This window comes from Sinocyclocheilus rhinocerous, unplaced genomic scaffold (assembly GCF_001515625.1).
Source record: "Sinocyclocheilus rhinocerous isolate Xijiao unplaced genomic scaffold, SAMN03320098_v1.1 scaffold824, whole genome shotgun sequence".
NCBI lineage: Eukaryota > Metazoa > Chordata > Actinopteri > Cypriniformes > Cyprinidae > Sinocyclocheilus > Sinocyclocheilus rhinocerous.
The window spans coordinates 486,306-508,403 of record NW_015628342.1 but is presented as its reverse complement, the minus strand read 5'-3'; the positions used below and the strand labels follow the sequence as shown (position 1 = coordinate 508,403).

At 34.3% G+C, this 22,098-nt stretch overlaps 1 protein-coding gene across 1 annotated transcript in view; it reads right to left on the bottom strand.

Annotated features, from left to right (window-relative positions):
• Positions 1–22,098, bottom strand: part of tcf4 (transcription factor 4) — a 181,739-nt gene that overhangs the window by 132,044 nt on the left and 27,597 nt on the right. Inside the window, exons 5-6 of the mRNA XM_016548957.1 lie at positions 7,220–7,272; positions 3,839–3,935 (exon numbers count right to left, since the gene is read on the bottom strand). Of these exons, the coding sequence (XP_016404443.1) occupies positions 3,839–3,935; positions 7,220–7,272 (150 nt within the window). The remainder of the gene's footprint in view (positions 1–3,838; positions 3,936–7,219; positions 7,273–22,098) is intronic.

Here is a 22,098-nt window from a genome sequence, read left to right as displayed (position 1 = left end):
GAAAAAATTATACCATTAAACAAATGTCAAAAAGCTAAAAAATAAAGTAGATAAATAACTTTTGGTCACTTTATCATGCAGTCCTAATGGTTAGCATGGTAAATGTTGACGAGGGATGAGCTGAGCTGTGTTAGTGGCGTCTGTTGTGAACGGATCTCTTTAGATTTGAGTGTATGGTCAATTTACACCTGAATGTCTCTGTAGAATTATGACGGATCCACCGATGAAGCTCAGCTAAAAGCATCTGCTAAATGACTAAAAGTAAAAGTAAAGTAAAAGTGTGTGTGTGTGTGTGTGAGTGTGTGTAAATGTGTGTGTGTGTGTGTGTGTGTGTGAAAATGTGTGTGTGTGAGTGTGTGTGTGAGAGTGTGTGTGTGTGAGAGTGTGTGTGTGTGTGTGTGAGAGAGTATGTGTGCGAGTGCGTGTGTGTGAGTGTGTGAGAGTGTGTGTGGGTGAGAGAGAGAGAGAGAGAGTGTGTGTGTGAGTGTGTGTGTGTGTGTGTGTGTGTGTGTGAGATTGTTTGATCGTATTATATTAATATTATTATAATACAATCATGTCATTAATTTATTTAATAAATACATGACTAATAATTAACAATAGTATTAACAAATTAAATATTTTACAATATGATAATATAATACATTCTTTTTTTAAAAAGTTATTGTAAAAATTATATGTTTCATTTTACATTTAAAAAAAAATAATAATAATAATAACAATAAGAAGAACCTTTACATGTGTTTAAGCTTTAAAACAAATATTAAAATCCTGATATTGATTTATTTGCCAAATACATGAATAATACTTTATAATAATATTAAAACATACTATAATATAAATATAAATTTTTGTATTAATCTATTACATTAGTTATTGTAAATTTTTATTTATTTATTTTAGATTTTTATAAAAAGGAAATGATAATAATATAAAACATAATTTGAATAATATTTACATGTTTTTAAGCTCTAAAACTTATCATTATATTAAAATCCTGATATTCATTTATTTATAAAATAGATTAATACTTTAATATGAACAAAAGAAATATAATATAATACTAACATTTATTTAGAAAAACTATTTATATTTTGATAAAAACTTACAAAAATATGCACAATAATACACAATTGTAATACCTCTTACATATGTTTGTGCTCTAAATGTAATATTGTTATAGTTAAATCCTGATATAAATTTATTTATAAATTACATTAATATTAACTAATAATAATAAATGAAACATAACATATAATAACAAATATAATTTGATAATACTTAAAATATATTATTTAATTCATATATATTATTATTATAAATTACTATATATAACATTCTGTGCTATAATGACTTTTATCATAGACTTCAACTAATGTTGTTCAGAAAACGAAACAGTCACTATCATCTTTTTTTTTTCATATTCCACATCATTTAAAAAAAAGTCCTCTAATAAATTATGAGCAATCACAGAGGTCAGCTCTTTTCAAACAAACTTCTCTATATGCATAAAATACTGCAGTCCGACAGGAAAAAATGTTTGCTGAATAAACAGCAATATTTGTGTCGGAAAACTGCTTGCAGGAGACAACAAGAATCCGGCGCTTCTTAACTGGGCCTCGCAGAGACCAAACCTGCTTACAGTCTGGAACTTTTGTGTGCTTCATTTAGCAGGTACATGACAGGAGGAGAACAGCGCTGGTGTGGACTGCACCTGCTCACACACACTCACACTCACACTCACACTCACAGACACACAGACACACACTCACACTCACTCACACTCACACAAACAAACACACACACACACTCACACACACACTCGTTCTGCTCTGTGCTCAGCATGTACGGTGACTCACAGGTCATTTGCAGGAGAGACTTCACATCACATACAGGTAAAGCTCACACAACGTCACCGGACGCAGAAGATTCAATAAGGATCAAACACACGAGGGTTTGTGAAAGTAAAGATCTATTATGTGCCCAACAATTGAGAAAATGAAGCTCTGCTGTAATGAGAATCGGTTAAAACTGAAACTTTCTGAAATGAACTATGGGTTGTTTATAAAGGGCTTTTCAGTTTATGAGTGAAATAAGACCTGTGATAAACATTATTTGCAACTTGCATTAGTACAAAGACAATTTCATTTTCTCTGACATTTTCTACCTCTCACTATCCTACAGACGGCCTTAGAGGAAATTCTAAATAAATAATAAATACATCAATTTTTACACAATACATACAATAAAATAAATACATATATTTTTTTATAAATTAAGAGCCCTAATATAAGTTATAAGTTAAAAAATACATAAAACATTTAATAAATAAATACATTTGAAATAAATACATCAATTTCTACATACAATAAAATAAATACATACATTTAAATAAATGATGTGCCGAATAATTAATTTTTGAAAAAGTGATCATATGAAATTTTATTATATTTTAATATGACTTGATTAAAATCTTCCTGCTGACAAATGGGCAAAACCTTTAAATAAATAAATAAATTTTAATTAAAGCTATATTAAACTTGTATTGTTTTGATGCTTAAAAAGGCACATTTTCATCTTTGACCCATATATAAAACAAGCAACTTACATTTTAAAAACCGTTTTGCGTTCACACTTGAGGTCTGACTGCATGTGATTTAAGTTGTAATAAAACAACCAAGTATCTTCTATTAATATTCACCAAATAATTTTTTTCTGTACTTTTTTCTCTAAATGCAAGATTTCCTCTTGATTTTACACTGTAGAGCCTGAGACGGATTTCAGACACAGGAAGTGATGTCACCGTCTGCTCAGAGCTCCACAGGAAGGAAACGTGGAAGGACAAAGCCCTGACCTCAGAGAGCCACGAACAAACAACCGTCCGAGAGTCAGAAACTAACGTGCAATACACACATATTTCAGAGAAAAGCTGTGCATCATTACGCAATTTCTGCCAGATCCAAGTTAATTCTATTAATAATTAGTGATTTTGTGGCTCTTAGTTCACGTCTGTTAGTTGTGAGCTCGTTTGTGTGCAAGTGTACTAATAAAAGCTGACAAAACAAAACAACAACAACAACAAAAAACCTTCAGTCTCTCTCTTCCAAGTAAAAAACGAACCAAAATACTGACGACGACATCATGCACTCATGACTCGTATGCAAATTTTGTCCAATCAAACGCTCTCTAGAATGTGAATGCCCCTCCCACTGACTGACGACAGATTCAACATGATTCACAGCCGTGATGCAAATTAAATTCTACTGGCTATTTTAAAAAGAAACTCCACCCTAACTTCCTGTTTCATAAAACATAATACAGTAAAATAACTTCACAATGCTCAAAAGAATAAAAAATATTTTCTTATATACTAATAAGTTTTTGCCTTAAAGTCAATGTTTATGACAGAGAATGAGAGCGATAGAGAGCGATAGAGAGAGAGGCAAACAGCCTCATATTACAGTTTTTCATGCTTTAAGTCAGGCTTAATTAGTCTGAGGCCGATTATCTGAATCACTGACCATTTGCTCACTGGATGAGACAGAGACGGCCAGCGGCACAGCACAGCATTCTGGGTAAATGAGCATCAGCACTGCACACACACACACTCTCAGAGATGTGTGACAGAAACACACAAACCAGCACACACTTCCAAGCGTTTCTGATCACTGAATCAATGACTGATTCAATCTGACTCCCTAACGAATCATTCAGATGAATCTGTGAACCGGTTCAACCGAATCATCAAAAGAACAATTCGCTCACAATGAAAGCCGATGAAACATCATAAAGCCAATAAGCAATCGCATGTCCCATCATGCTCCGCTCCAGCTCTTACCTGCTAATCTGGAGTTGGTGTACGGCGGAGAGATGCTGTCATGTGACCCCAGGTCCCGACTGGCCATGTGACCGTACTGAGAGCCGTCAGCGTAATTCTGCAGGGGTCAAAGGTTAAAGGTCAAATATATGCATATAAATGATTGAGAATCCCCTAGTGAAAAATATATATACTCAAATGTTTTGAAATACATTTATTTTATGCATTTATGTATTTATAGTATTCTATAAATACATTTATATATTCATGTACTTTATATCATATCATATCATATATCATATCATATATTATATTATTCAAAAATGTATTTCGTTTTTATATTCAAAAAGATATATCTTTTATATAACCTTCTAAAAAAGACACAATTAAATAAGATAAATATGAATTAAAGTGACACAAATTCATAAATTACAACATATAAATTAATGATAATACATACTTTTATTTTTTTGCATTCTATTATTGTTTTCATATAGGGAATGTATAGGACTCATCTATGTCAAATGATAAAATATATTCCTTTTGCTTCAAGTGTTCAATACTGTAATGTATTTAATAATATCTTTTTTATTATTTAAAAGTGATACATTATTATTATTATTATTTTATTTTTATTATTTGTATTATTTAAAAGTGATACATATTATTATTATTATTAATATTAATATTTAAAAGTGATACATTGATAATGTTTGTATTTCCCTATTGTGAATGTATAAATTTATTTTAAAAAAAGTAAAAAAAAAAAGAATAAAGTCACTCTGTGACTTATAAAGCCGAAAAAAACATATAATACATAAATGATAAGTATTATATTATATTAAATTAGATTACAATATATTATATATTAAGCCTATACATGGTTTAAAAGATTATATAATTAATTAAAATTTCACAATAAACATATAAAGGATAAAATAAACAATAATATATTATATCATATCATAGCTACAAATACAAAAACATATTGATGTGTTTAATGGCAAAATCCATAAAGAGTGAAACTCCATTTATTTTAAAGAGAATATATATATATATATATATACCGTATATATTGTACATGGTTCAGTAAGATAAATTGTAATGAGAAATTTAAAAATGATAAAATAAATTAGAATGCATTATAAATAAAATGTAAAAAATAAAATAAATAATAAATATTGATGTGCTTAATGGCACAAACAATCAAGAGAAACTACATGTATTTTAAAAAGTCAACATTGGCCCTATTAACAGTTAATATTCAGTATTGGTCTTATTTTGCAAAAACTTGTTCCATCACTGAAATGACTTTAGTTTCCACCTGACATCACAAATATACAATTATTATTGCTTCTTTCCGTCCAACCACCTGCCTTAGTGTGTAAAGTTTAGATTATAATCCAATCAGATCATGCTGGATAAATCCTGTCCGGCCTCACTGAATATTCAAATTCACTCAGAAGTAATTAATAAACCTGGCATAAATTAAAGGAGTTCACAGGCCACACTCTCAAGACTCAATGTCAGTCTCATGCATGCTCTCGAGGTAAATTACTGTTAGGAATCTAAAGACACCTGCAGCCTCCGACTGTCATTCAGGTGTGAGCGTGGGTCACTGGGAATAAAGCGCTCGGGAAAGTTCATTCACAGAGACAGTGTTTTACACAAGGGTGAAGCTGTGAAGTCATCTGCATTCGGCAGACGCGTGGAGCAGAAAGTGCTCCGTAAGCACGTCCTTGATTCACCTCTGATCGCCGATTCTGCTGACGGCCCTATCAGAGCGACCTTTGACCTCTCAGACATCGCCGTCAAATTCAAGCGGAACAATGTCAAAATAACATAATGTAGATGCAACTCTGAAGACGCAAACAATCCCACAATGCACTGCGACTAGTTCAAAATGCAAAAAATGCTCATCCAAGGTGGAGGATGAGAAACATTATAAGTATTAAAATCGCGATTAATCGCATGCAAAATAAAAGTTTTTGTTTACATAGTTTATGTGAGTGTACTGTGTATATGTATTACGTATATATACATACACACCCATGCATGTATATATTTAAGAAAAATATATTATGTTTAGATTTATATATAATATCAATTATATGAATATAAATAAATGCATACTGTATGTATGTGTATTTATATATACACAGAACACACACATATATTATGTGAATAATGACTCGATTAATCATTTGACAGCGCTAATTAAAATGTTTACATTTCATTTATGACTTAATAATGTCAATTAAAAAACTACATTAAAATTATTTCACCCAATATTTGTGCACTATATGCATGTATTTTTATTTAATTAGAGTTTATTAGTTCAGCAACACATTAAAGTCAACCTCTACTGACAGCAGTGGTGTTTATATTGTATTCTATATCATATCTAAAATAGAAATAAATATATGTTTAATGGCGCAAACAATACATAGAGTCTGTTTTAAAGAGAAAAATAAAAAATCAGAATTAGCTCTAATTTAAAATATGTGTATACTGTACATACTGTATATATGTTTTAATAAGATAAATATCATGAATTAAAACGAGAGTTAATTTATATTTACATTCATTCATTTAGCTTTTATCTAAAGCGACATAAATGAGGAATACAAGCCATAAATATATAACAAATAGAAATAAATATACAGTATAAATGCTAAAATGAATAATCTTAGATAAATGATAAATACTACATTATATCTAAAATAGAAATAAATACTGATGTTTATAAACAATAAAGAAAAGAAGTGAAATTCAAGAAAAAAAAATATATAAAAAATTTCAATTCAAATTTCAATTAGATAATTATAATAAATTGAAATGACACAATCAATTTAATTTATTAATTTAGCTTTTATCCAAGGTGACATGTAAATGAGAAATATAACAAGTGATAAATATATAATAATTATAAAAAAATATATATATATACATGATATATAAATATGATATGTAATATAATATAATATAAACCCAATCAATTTTCATGTATTAATTTAGCTTTCATCTAAAGCGACATCTAAATGAGGAATACAATTGACAAATATATAATAAATATAAATAAATATATAAATGACAAAATAAATAATCCATATAATACATAAATTATATAATATAATATAATATAATATAATATGCAGGTATTATTTATACTAATTAGAGTTAATGCATCATTAGTTCAGAAACACATTAACGTCAACCTCTATTGACATCAATTTAGTCAAATTAGTCAAAGTCTGATCTGTGAAACTGAAGTTTCATTTTAAATTAGGATGTTGCCTTAGAAGTCAGCTGCCTAAGTAGGGAGCCTACAGCAAGACGGCTCACTAGGGTTTGAACCCGAACACTGAAACCAAAAGCATTTATAAATGTGTAAAAACTCACCTTTGTGGCACGAACTCCGTTCCCCCAAGACGAACTCGCTCTGTCTTCCAGATCTACAGAGAGAAGGACAGAAATCACATTCACAAACTCATCTCAGTCATCTATTTATTCATAAATCCTGTTCAAATCTGCACTCAAATGAAAAACAAAGTGTCCTAATATTAAATAAAAACAGCTACCATCTTCACGCCGTTCATATTTCCCGCAGTAATGCAGGTCGTGCGTGACATAAATGTGATGTTTACATTCACACAGGTCTAATTCTAATGACGGAGAGACAATACAACATTATGCACTTTATAATGGCGGTAATTAACGACGCACATGCGGCTTCTGTCTTTACATTGTCTCAGGCTCTTTCTTCCTAAACGCTTTATTGAATCGCCCACCGTGAAAAAACCCCTCTCTCTCTGCGCTTCCACAAATCCTCTCCCACTCACAATGAGAGCTCAATCAAAACACGCTCAGCAAACTTCACTTCAAAGTGGCCCTCGTGACGCCGGCGCATGAAAGACGCTCATTTATCGCAAAGTCAACAGCTGATAAAAGGAGCCTCCATTCGTACAGGCCTTCGTGACTTAAAGAGAAACAAACCGCTTTAAAATAAGCTCCGCTGAACCGAGTAAAGCAGCAGATCTGTCATCGACGACTGACGGCCAACACAAAGACTAAAAAGCGTCCGAATGCAGGTCTGAATCGACTCGTTAATAACATTCAGACAGCAGCTGAGAAGAAGACTTTCCTGATCATCACAAACTCACGGAAGCCTGTCCTGCTCACATTTCACTCCAAAACTACAGAAAAAAAATAAATAAATAACAAAATAACAAAATAATAATAAAATTAGTAACTATCAAAATCTATTTTCATGTCAATTAACACAATACCTCATTCTCATCAAGTTTCACTCAGGTTTGTTTTTCTAATTCCTATTATTATTTTACTAAATATTAATAGGAATTAGAAAAACAAACCTGAGTAAAACTAGTAATTAGTAACAAAGCTTGAGTAAAATTTTGTACATTTTAAAATCAGAATAAATTAAAGGATTATTTCACTATATATATATTGTATGTGTATATATATATATATATATATATATATAATATGCTTATTAAATAAACAGATAAATATGTTTATTATCTTACACATAAATTTATCTATTTGATCAATTAATTTTTTTTATATTTCTTTCAAAAATATTAATGATTTTTATTATATTATGATATAATATATAATGATATATTATTTATTATTTTGATAGCATTATTATTATCTATATTTGAGTGAATTATCATTGAGTAAATATTATTTATTTAATTTATTCAGATTTTAAAATTAAATTATTTTAAAAAACATTAAGTGAATTCTTCCTTATTTTACGCTGATAAAAAATAAATAAAAAAAATGACATTTATTTATCTTTTTATTATATATGGCATTACAATGAGAATTCTGTGGTGAAATATCAAAATGCACAAACAATCTGTTATAATAACAGTTAATTTAGTCTAATTTAGTCTTTCTTTCTATTGATTTTGTGGTGAATTATGAGCGGGACATGTTCCTGTCTGCTCTCGTGACATTCAGCTCTACAGGAAGACACATCTGACATCACTTCCTGTCACGGTCACTGGATCTAAGGGTTTCTAGAAGGGTTTCTCTCTAAAGCCAGTTCAGGTGAGACATAATGAATTTATTTGAGCAGTCACACACACACACACACACACAAATGCAGGTCTGAATCGACTCGTTAATAACATTCAGACAGCAGCTGAGAAGAAGACTTTCCTGATCATCACAAACTCACGGAAGCCTGTCCTGCTCACATTTCACTCCAAAACTACAGAAAAAAAATAAATAAATAACAAAATAACAAAATAATAATAAAATTAGTAACTATCAAAATCTATTTTCATGTCAATTAACACAATACCTCATTCTCATCAAGTTTCACTCAGGTTTGTTTTTCTAATTCCTATTATTATTTTACTAAATATTAATAGGAATTAGAAAAACAAACCTGAGTAAAACTAGTAATTAGTAACAAAGCTTGAGTAAAATTTTGTACATTTTAAAATCAGAATAAATTAAAGGATTATTTCACTATATATATATTGTATGTGTATATATATATATATATATATATATATAATATGCTTATTAAATAAACAGATAAATATGTTTATTATCTTACACATAAATTTATCTCACACACACACACACACACACACACACACACACACACACATCCATTATTTATCAGACTTCTCTGTAACTCTCTCTGTAATTTATTACTCTGAATCTCCCTCCTTATCAGCTACTGCCCACACAACAGTCAGATGTTTGCTTTACTTTGGACGGTTTTCAGATAATGCGTGTAAAGGCGAGCCATGCTGACCTGCTGTTGCATGTACAATAGTCTCCACAAGGAACTTTAACTCTTTCATTAAGACATATATTTTTTTTATTACAATATTGATGACCTCATAAAAAAGAAACTAAAATGATGCACTCAAAATAAATCTGTCAAACTGAAGACGTGCATGTGCATGTGTCACGCGCTAAAAAGAATAAAACTATGTTTGGACACACATCCATCCAGTGTCGGGAATAAATGCAAACGCTGACAAAACGTTTTGACAGCCCGGGCCCTCATTAACATTTTCTCCAGTGGAAATATGTAAATCACATTTCATAAGGTGGGGGTATTCATGAAAAATGCACTGCAAGCAAAATATTAAAGCACCACAGGATGCACACACACATTCACACACACACACACACACACACACACACACACACCTTTCACCTCTCAAACCTCTCCTGGCACCTGGGTTCTCGCTGCCTAAAGCCAGAACAGACCAATAGACCCATATAACACACACACACACACACACACACACAGAAATTGCAGCTCCATCTTGGTGAAGACGGATGGATTGAGGGAGTAGTGATGAAAAAGAGAAATATGAAAAGATCTACGTGTGTGTGTGTGTGTGTGTGTGTGTGTGTGCACTGACTTATATTTAAACCAAACTGTGGGCACATTAACATGAGGTAAAGCCACTAAATTCCCAACGAAATCACAAATGAGATGAAGAAACAAAGTCACCTACATCTTGGATGCCCTGGGGGTAAGCAGATAAACATCACATTTTCATTTTGGGGTGAACTATCCCTTTAATATCTTAAATGTTTCTCCTAAACAGCAATGAAACCAAATAGAGACTCGTGCAAAATTCTTAGTCTTCTGAGAAATACACTCTAGTAGTTTCATGTCTCTAAACGCACTGTAAAAAATAAAATAAATAAATAAATACAATTATTAGAGCACATTTTACAAGAAAATACCATTTCAGTCTTTCAACTTCAAAATGTATTGTTTAATTAAATGTGTTTCATGACGTTTCTTTGTAATTCATTGTGAAATTTACTAGCAATATTATGATTGAAAATAATTTCTGTAATTTTTTGTAACGTACAGAGTTTTAGATGAGATCTCAATGTGTCTCCAACTGTCCTCAGATTTGCCAAGATCCCAAAGTCTGCGAGCAGGAGTCTGAGATCTCAAACATTTCTATTTTTATAGCTTTAAACTTTTACTGGATGACAACTACTCACTCATTTGAGTCTGTTTTTATTTTACCTAAAGAATTTCAAGCGAAACACTTGAGAAAAAGCTGATACTCCAATAAAACACAACGGAGAACTGAAAGAGAAACCTCTGAGCAGTAGCATGTCTTCTAGACAATTTCAGTTTAATGTGCCTCATTAGCATGACAGATAACCTAGCTTAACTAGTTTGGATTACAGTGAAAACAAAGCACAGTGAGAACCAGCACAGAGTCCAAAACCACTCAGAACCAGCTTCCACCAGACCACCAAAACCAGGATTTCAGTGCTGTAAGACGCTAAAATCAAAATCCGGATCCGCTCAGAACTGGTCTGATCTACTGGAGCTGGGGCTGTTTGAGATGAAAGATTCTGCTTTTGTGCTTTCAATCAGATTTGATTGACAGCTGTCAGTCAGAGAGCATATTATTCCTTAAACAAAAACACCTAGAGCTCCAGATGTTATGTGAGAAAGTAAGAACATTTTTACATCAAATTAGATTTAAAAAATGCAAAAAAAAAGACTGCATTTATTTCAACAAAAATACAGTAAAATCAGTAACATTGTGAAATATTATTACAATTTAAAATAGCTGTTTTCTATGTAAATATCTGTTAAAATGCCATTTATTTCTGTGATGCGCAGCTGAATTTTCAGCATCATTACTCCAGTCTTCAGTGTCACATGATCTTCAGAAATCATTCTAATATGCTGATTTGCTGCTCAAGAAACATTGCTTATTATTATCAATGTTGAAAACAGTTGTGCTGCACAATATTTCTGTGGAAATTGTGATGCATTTTATTTCTCAGGATTCACAGATGAACAGAAAGTTCAAAAGAACAGCATTTATTTGAAATATTGTAACATTGCAGATGCATTTACTATCACTTTTGATCAATTTATTGCATCTTTGCTGAATAAAATTTTAATTTATTTTAAAAATGAATGTATATATGACTTTCTGTACTTACCGGGTTCTTTTTGTTCTGAAATAGTCAATCATTTATAACTGAACAAAATGTTGCACAGGAGGTGATGATATGATTTTGATATGATTGGAAGTAAAGAAAATGCAGCAGTGTTTGTTCTTAAAGATGTATCAAACAGAACTAAACTAATCAGCTGTAAAATAACTATTCCTAACAAACTAGTCTAGCCACTAACCCTGGCCTTGTAATAAACTAATCAATTATTTAAAATCCATCTGACAAATCAGAGTAAATATTGACATCACAGCGGCCTCATATTCGGGACACGGCAGAATATTGTTTTATTAGAAATATTTACTTGAAGCTTAAATATTGTTTCGTATCTAATATTGTTTGAAGAGTGTGTGTGTGTGTGTGTGTGTGTGTGTGTGTGTCTCCGGCCTCTCGTCAGCGTCTAATGAAGTTACAGTGACAGATGAGTGTGTGTGTGTCTTTCACAGATGAAATTAAAGCTCCTGACACAAAACAGACTCATATTAATAGTGTTACGTGTGCAGTGAGACACAAACAGAAGCCTGTCTCTCTCTCTCTCATGCCTCCTTTCATCTGCCACTCTCTCTGGCCTTCAACTCCAGCAGAAGAGACGGAAAACAGAGGAACAGAGACCAGATGAGAGAAGAAAACATTTAGAAATATTAGAAAGTGTTGTATTTCAAAATAAAATGTAAATGTTACAGTCTCTGTTATTGCACAAAAGCTGCATTTGTGTTAGTCTGTCTTGTTACCTGCAGCGCACACACACACACACGCACACACAGTGACGGTGGGTCATTAACCCAGACCTCCGCTGTCAGCTGGACTCCAACATGTCAGTCTCAGACGACCCATAACCCCCTGCTCTGATCCAGGACCAGCACAGCCCTCATGAGCTTAATGACAGAGCTGTCACACACACACACACACACAAGCACACACACCCTGAAGTCCATTCACATAGTTTCTGCTGAAGACGCAATGCGTTCTATATGTTCTACAATATCAGACAGAAACACTCAATAGAATGATAGCTAGAAAGAACACTAGAACAACAGACAGAATGATAGAATAATAGACAGACAGATGGACAGAATGATGGACGGACGAACGGACGGACAAACGGATGGATGGAATGGAACGATGGACAGATGGAATGATGGATGGATGGATGGATGGATGGATGGATGGATAGGTAGGTGGATGGATGGATGATGTAAAGATGGATGGAGAGAATGATGGATGGATGGATGAAAGGATAGGTGGGTGGATGGATGATGTAAAGATGGATGGAGAGAATGATGGATGGATGGATGGATGAAAGGATAGGTAGGTGGATGGATGGATGATGTAAAGATGGATGGAGAGAATGATGGATGGATGGATGGATGAAAGGATAGGTAGGTGGATGGATGGATGATGTAAAGATGGATGGAGAGAATGATGGATGGATGGATGGATGAAAGGATAGGTAGGTGGATGGATGGATGATGTAAAGATGGATGGAGAGAATGATGGATGGATGGATGGATGAAAGGATAGGTAGGTGGATGGATGGATGATGTAAAGATGGATGGAGAGAATGATGGATGGATGGATGGATGAAAGGATAGGTGGGTGGATGGATGATGTAAAGATGGATGGAGAGAATGATGGATGGATGGATGGATGAAAGGATAGGTGGGTGGATGGATGATGTAAAGATGGATGGAGAGAATGATGGATGGATGGATGGATGAAAGGATAGGTGGGTGGATGGATGATGTAAAGATGGATGGAGAGAATGATGGATGGATGGATGGATGAAAGGATAGGTGGGTGGATGGATGATGTAAAGATGGATGGAGAGAATGATGGATGGATGGATGGATGAAAGGATAGGTGGGTGGATGGATGATGTAAAGATGGATGGAGAGAATGATGGATGGATGGATGGATGAAAGGATAGGTGGGTGGATGGATGATGTAAAGATGGATGGAGAGAATGATGGATGGATGGATGGATGAAAGGATAGGTGGGTGGATGGATGATGTAAAGATGGATGGAGAGAATGATGGATGGATGGATGGATGAAAGGATAGGTGGGTGGATGGATGATGTAAAGATGGATGGAGAGAATGATGGATGGATGGATGGATGAAAGGATAGGTGGGTGGATGGATGATGTAAAGATGGATGGAGAGAATGATGGATGGATGGATGGATGAAAGGATAGGTGGGTGGATGGATGATGTAAAGATGGATGGAGAGAATGATGGATGGATGGATGGATGAAAGGATAGGTGGGTGGATGGATGATGTAAAGATGGATGGAGAGAATGATGGATGGATGGATGGATGAAAGGATAGGTGGGTGGATGGATGATGTAAAGATGGATGGAGAGAATGATGGATGGATGGATGGATGAAAGGATAGGTGGGTGGATGGATGATGTAAAGATGGATGGAGAGAATGATGGATGGATGGATGGATGAAAGGATAGGTGGGTGGATGGATGATGTAAAGATGGATGGAGAGAATGATGGATGGATGGATGGATGAAAGGATAGGTGGGTGGATGGATGATGTAAAGATGGATGGAGAGAATGATGGATGGATGGATGGATGAAAGGATAGGTGGGTGGATGGATGATGTAAAGATGGATGGAGAGAATGATGGATGGATGGATGGATGAAAGGATAGGTGGGTGGATGGATGATGTAAAGATGGATGGAGAGAATGATGGATGGATGGATGGATGAAAGGATAGGTGGGTGGATGGATGATGTAAAGATGGATGGAGAGAATGATGGATGGATGGATGGATGAAAGGATAGGTGGGTGGATGGATGATGTAAAGATGGATGGAGAGAATGATGGATGGATGGATGGATGAAAGGATAGGTGGGTGGATGGATGATGTAAAGATGGATGGAGAGAATGATGGATGGATGGATGGATGAAAGGATAGGTGGGTGGATGGATGATGTAAAGATGGATGGAGAGAATGATGGATGGATGGATGGATGAAAGGATAGGTGGGTGGATGGATGATGTAAAGATGGATGGAGAGAATGATGGATGGATGGATGGATGAAAGGATAGGTGGGTGGATGGATGATGTAAAGATGGATGGAGAGAATGATGGATGGATGTAAAGATGGATGGACAGACAGAACGATGGCTGGATGGATGGACAGAACGATAGATGGAAGGATGGATGGACAGATAGAATGATGGATGGATGGAATGAAAGGATAGGTGGGTGGATGGATGATGTAAAGATGGATGGAGAGAATGATGGATGGATGTAAAGATGGATGGACAGAAAGAACGATGGCTGGATGGATGGACAGAATGATAGATGGAAGGATGGATGGACAGATAGAATGATGGATGGATGGATGGACAGAATTATTCCATATCCAAAGCTCTGAGCCGCTCCACGTTCATTTTACAGCTCTAGACTCGCACTGGATAATGACTGGTGACTCATTTGAGTCTGTTTTAGTTCTCAGGAGAGAATTTTAGGAGAAACGCCTAAATTAAAGTTGATCCTTAAATCAAACATAAATAAGAACTCAATTAATGAAAGAGTAACATTACAAAAATACATTCATCCTCAAGGCTTTATACAGCAGCGGCTCATGTGTTTATCACTGTCACAGTCCACGCTTTAACCCTGGTAAAATCCCAGTAACACGCGTGATCGTTGAGTGTGAGGCATCTGAGGTGTGTGTGGATTTAAAGAGCTCCTGACGGTTATTAGCAGGTGTGCTTCACACACACTCTCTCTGGGAATATGACGTTATTCCCAGCACTTCCTCCACTAAAGCCGGATTCCAGCATTCCCAAACACACCTCCCCCAAACCAGCTCACATCTGGAGAGACGCACACGAGGAGAGGAATGAGATGAGAAGATACACACATCTGCACACAGACACACACTTTCCATGCATCTGATCACAGCAGCACTACAAAGTCATTTTGAGCTGTATGTATCCTTCAAGAAAATTAAGGTGAGGCAAAGTCTTAGAAACATTCTTTCAAATGTTTGTCAGCACACTGCAAGTCTCTCATTACAAAATGGTGATGGACAGAACTATGGATGGGTGGATGGATGGATGGATAGATAGATGGATGGATGGACAGATGGACGGATGGATGGGTGGATGGATGGATGAAACGGTTGATAGAACGATGGATGGATGGATGGATGGATGTAGAGAATGGTGGATGGATAGATGGATGGATGAAAGGATGGATGTATGGATAGATGGATGAAAGGATGGATGGATGGATGGATGAAAAGATTGATAGAACTATGGAGGTATGGAAAGATTGATGTAGAGAATGATGGATGGATGGATGGATAGATGGATGGATTAAAGGATAGGTGGATGGATGGATGATGTAAAGATGAATGGAGAGAATGATGGATGGATGGATGATGTAAAATGGATGGAGAGAATGATGGATGTATAGATGGATGGATTAAAGGATAGGTGGATGGATGAATGAATGATGTAAAGATGGATGGAGAGAATGATGGATGGATAGATGGATGGATGGATGAAAAGATAGATAGATAGATAGATAGATAGATAGATAGATAGAGGATTTGTGCAAATTAATGCATATTTAATTAGATGATGCCTCATTTTCATATTTAAATATACAATTTCAGAAAACTTGTAACAAAACAATTGTGTGATTAATGTGATTAATCACAGCAGGATCTGTCACTTACTGGGATTAATCAACAGTGGGAAGTAGAAGACAGAAGAACGTCTTCTCGGGGATGCTGGGTAACACATTTAACCCTGACTAACCTTTGAAAACCTTTTAGTTTAAACCTGATGGAGGAGAGGAATCAAAGTTTAACCAAAATAATGTCCAATAATCACATATCTGCTGATTTGTTCAGTTCTCGAACTCCAGGTCCATCAAGAGATGCTTGACTTACTAAACACTGCTAATAAACATGAAGAGAAAGGCAGAAAGATCTCCACCATTCAGTCATTATCACCAAACCGCTCAGAGAAGTTCCTGCACGACACTCAAGGGAACGACCTCATTTCCTGAGCTCAGTGCACAGAGAGAGGGTCTGTTCACATTTACCTCTAAACGTGACCTTTGACCTCTTTACATACACACTTACACACACACACAATGACACAATAGTGTATGTGGAACACACACATGTGGCACTGCATGAGCGCTGCATGATTTGCAGGGGGAAAAATTATAATAATAACAAAAAATAAGATTTTTATTTTTGGATAAAAATTACGATTATTATTTAAAATGTGTTTGCTGTGCTTGTTTGCTGGGCTGCAAAATTTTACCAAAAATGTTGTGGTTATATACCAATATGACTTTAAAAAACAACACCAAACAGTAATAGTGCCGATATGACTATAAAATAATAATACCAAACAATAATAGCACCAATATGACTCATATAATTATAATAATAATGCATTATTATTTACATTAAAATAGTGCCTTATTTCATGATAAAATATTGTTCTAAAATATTATTTATTGTTATTTTATTTTAAGATTAGTACGAAAACATTAAGTAAAATAATAAATATTACTATTGTAATATTCAAATTCAAATAAAAATATTTAAGAAAATATAAAAATAATAAAAAATAATGATAACACAAAATTGAATTTACAGTACAACAGTAAAATTACAATACTAACATTTATGTATGTCTTAATTTCTTAAATTTTATATGTTAAACCATCAAGCTTATATTTTGTCAATTTGATGTTTGATTTCTGTGATTTTATAATTGCACTAAGCCATATGGCGATTTTGTTTATTTCGATGAATCGTGCAGCAACAAAACCACTGGGTCTCTCTGGGATCAATTTTGTATTTGTTATGCATTGAAAAAAAAGAAGTCTAGAGCTTGTAAATAATGTGAGCTTGAAACCTAGTGTGACAACGGTCTGAAAATGATGGACTGATCTTTAAAGGAGGAATAATTTGACAGATTCAGCATCATCAATCTGACTGCACTCTCTTAAACGCCCTCTTGGAAAGCACATTTTTTTTCCATCGTCTCTTTCGTTATTTTGGTTCTTAAATTTAATTCAATCTTTGTTCCCACATCCTGAGGCTACTGACGTCTCGCCGCAGCGCAGAAAAAGTTCAGATGATTCATTTGGTGGCTTTCAACATCAAAAAACGGGAACAGATCGGCCTTCTCTCCGAATCTGTCAGAAGCCGTTGGTTATGTTCGGGGCCGGATCGTGTTTTTACAGCTTCCTGCGAGGTGAAACCGCACCTGCAGCTGCGTGAAAACCCGATGGAAAAGATCTGCTGAGGAATGCTGCTGCTGACGGGTTAACCAGACCTGCACTAGTCTCTCTAGGTTACTGCAGCACCTGCGCTCAGCGGAGGAACAACAGACTCTCTCTGTGTGCTTTAGTGCCTGCCGTTGGTGGTTTGGCTTCCTGATGGCAGTTACAGATGTCAAGAGCTTCAGACTCGGAGTCAGGAAGGTGCTGAGCTCCAGATGACGTCTGAGAGTCACAGAGAGCAAATGCATTCAGGGTTGTCTGCGAAAATAATCTCTGTATTACAGGACGTGATTGGACAAAACATACAAAATAAAAAGGATTCTGACAACTGATGGAGTTTTACTGACTGACCTGATAGCAACAAACCCAAACAGACGGCAGATAGAGCACTGAACATATGAGATGGATTAATCTCGCTGTAACAAAATATTTATTTATTAAATATGCATTGCATAAATTCCATATAACTACTACTAAAATTATTATTATAAAATATGTATTTAAATATAATAATTTTTTTCTGTTCATTCATATATTTTTATTTAGTTTATATTTTATATTTCATTTTTATATTACATTTATATTTCAATTTAGATACTAATTTAAGTTGTTTTTAAATAAGTACATAAAAAAATGTAATGAAATTAAAAAAAGAAAAAATATGAAATTTAGCTCAAAGAAAAAAATGAAGAAAAATGAAAAAGAAAAAAAAAAAGAATTGTATGCATCTTCTGATTTGAGATTAAAAATTTGGACTACAAAAGTACAAACTACCATTCCTATCATTCAAAAAATAAAATGCATATTATTGCATATTAGAATGATTTCTGAAGGATGTGACACTGAAGATTGGAGTAATGATGCTGAAAACTCACAGTAATCAATTACAGTCTAACAGATATTCACATAGAAAACAGTTATTTTGAATAATAATAATATTTCATTATTTTTACTGTATTTTTGATCAAATAAATGCAGCCTTGGTGAGCAGAAGAGACATTCATTGTCTTGGTGAGCAGAAAAGCATTCATGCCGTCAGAATTTTAACTTCCTACTAGCACAGTAAAACTCATGACAAACTCTGACATTAGTCACTGTTATTATATCGGTTCACCTCTCATGACCGCACTGTATATCATCCATCATTACACACGCAGTAATATCACAACTCACACTCCGTTATAAAACAATGCAGAGAGAACTCCCTGCTTCCGGCTTCCTGTTTTCCCAAATGGGGATTTCCATGCTTTGATTGTGGTTTCTTCTCATCCTGGGCTCACAGAGAGCGATCAGGGTCACGGGGTCGATCCTCCTCATGCCATTATCATGTCATGATCCGGACCGGGACAAACAAACAAACAGCCTCGTAAAAACACTGACAAATCAACTCGTGCTCCCAGAAAAGATCTCCACAGTGTCTTAGACTCTGCTCAGATTTACCAAGATCCCAAAGTCCGAGATCTCTATATAAATCAATGATCTGAGCTGCTGCACATTCATTTTACTGGATGATACCTATTTACACTGAAAAACACGAGCTGAACTGAAGCAAACATCTCATTCAGACTCATTTAAGCTAAATTATACTCAATAGTGTCATATAAAACATTCCCATTAAATAAAATTGGGAATCACACACACACACACAAACAATACAATTCAGAATGACATAAATATCATATAATCCATTCTAAATTAGGTTAGATTCATACATACTAAACTGTATACATTTAGTTTATACCTTTATAAACGTTTACATTTACAATACATTTACATTTAGTCATTTAGCAGACGCTTTTATCCAAAAAATATATAAATATATATATTATATATTATCCGTTTAATATATAAATTACTTTAATTTTTAAAATAAAAATATATGATTTATTTATTATTCATTGTAAAAACACATTCATTTTACTGGATGATACCTATTTACACTGAAAAACACGAGCTGAACTGAAGCAAACATCTCATTCAGACTCATTTAAGCTAAATTATACTCAATAGTGTCATATAAAACATTCCCATTAAATAAAATTGGGAATCACACACACACACACAAACAATACAATTCAGAATGACATAAATATCATATAATCCATTCTAAATTAGGTTAGATTCATACATACTAAACTGTATACATTTAGTTTATACCTTTATAAACGTTTACATTTACAATACATTTACATTTAGTCATTTAGCAGACGCTTTTATCCAAAAAATATATAAATATATATATTATATATTATCCGTTTAATATATAAATTACTTTAATTTTTAAAATAAAAATATATGATTTATTTATTATTCATTGTAAAAAAAAAAGTGTCATGAGATTAATGTCTTGATCACACTGCATAATAAAAAAAAAATGCATTGTGACATTATTTTCATGACAATTAACATGACAACTGGAACCCCTGACATTCTTATTATTGTAATGGGAAAAAATGAATAAAAAATATTAATCATTGTAAAATGATTACGAAAAAGTCATGAATTTAATGCTTCAATGACACTACAAAATAATTAAATAAATATTAAATATAAAAAATATAAGGATATAATTTATTACTTATTGTAAACAAATCAACTTGAAATTGTCACAATCACAATACAAAAAACATTTTCTAGTTCTCTAACATTTTCTGGCTTCATTATCTAGTAGAAGTAGAAGTAAAATATTATTTCTTAATTTTTGGACGTTTTCATGAGACAAACCCCTGTACACTCTCTCTCTCTCTTTTTCTGGCTTCATTATCTAGTAGAAGTAGAAGTAAAATATTATTTCTTAATTTTTGGACGTTTTCATGAGACAAACCCCTGTACTCTCTCTCTCACACACACACACACACACACACACACACAAACTTCAGAGGATGTCTTACTAGTTGATCTGACAATATTAAAGCACATTTAACATGCAAGAACTTTAAATTTTAACTGGCTTTGGCGAGTAAATAATACAGAACTGCTGGTCATTTGAACTTTTTCACCCTCATTTCTCTCTCTCTCTCACACACACACACACTTCAGATCACCTAGATGCACCTAGTTTGTGATAGTTTCACATAAAATATGACACGCACATGACCGCATGACACAGAGGCGTCCGAGCGAAGGAACCCAGGGCAGGAGCGCCAGCGTCTCAGAAAGCAGAAGTGAGACGCGTCTGTCTCTCTCCATCAGCGTGAGGCTGAGAGGAGCTGAAACTAATGTTCCCGCATGTTTACCTCACCGAATTATTTAAAACAGTGCCGGCTCTTAGCACCAAATGACACTAAAACACCCAAACGAGCTGCCGTTCACAGTCTGTGTCAGAGCCTTCAGAGCTTCACATTCACAGCCACAGCGACTGACCGGCTCATGAGCACAGAAAACACTCACTTCAGTCTCACACTACTTTCATCTCAATCAACCACCTCGCTCTGAACCATCAACACAACAATACAACAATGCTATTATTTTATTATTATTCTTCCGTTCATTGCCACGACACTTGAGCAAGTTGTTCAACCAACTCTCTATGTTCCTTGCACAGAACAACCTCCTGGACAACAACCAATCTGGCTTCAAAAGCGGCCACTCAACTGAGACTGAACTGCTCTCGGTTACTGAAGCCCTGAGACTGGCAAGAGCAGCTTGCAAATCCTCCTCAGTACTCATCTTGCTGGATCTGTCTTCTGCTTTTGACACAGTTAACCACCGGATCCTCCTGCCCACCCTCAGAAAGATGGGCATCTCAGGAACCGCACTCCAATGGTTCAAGTCTTAGCTCTCAGGTAGGTCTTTCAGGGTGTCTTGGGGTTTGACTTGAGGTTTCTAAGTCAAAACTTCTTGCTACTGGGGTTCCTCAAGGCTCAGTGCTTGGACCTCTTCTCTTCTCCGTCTACATGTCATCATTAGGATCTGTCATTCAGAAGCATGGCTTTTCTTATCACTGCTATGCTGATGACACTCAACTCTACTTCTCATTCCAACCAGATGATCC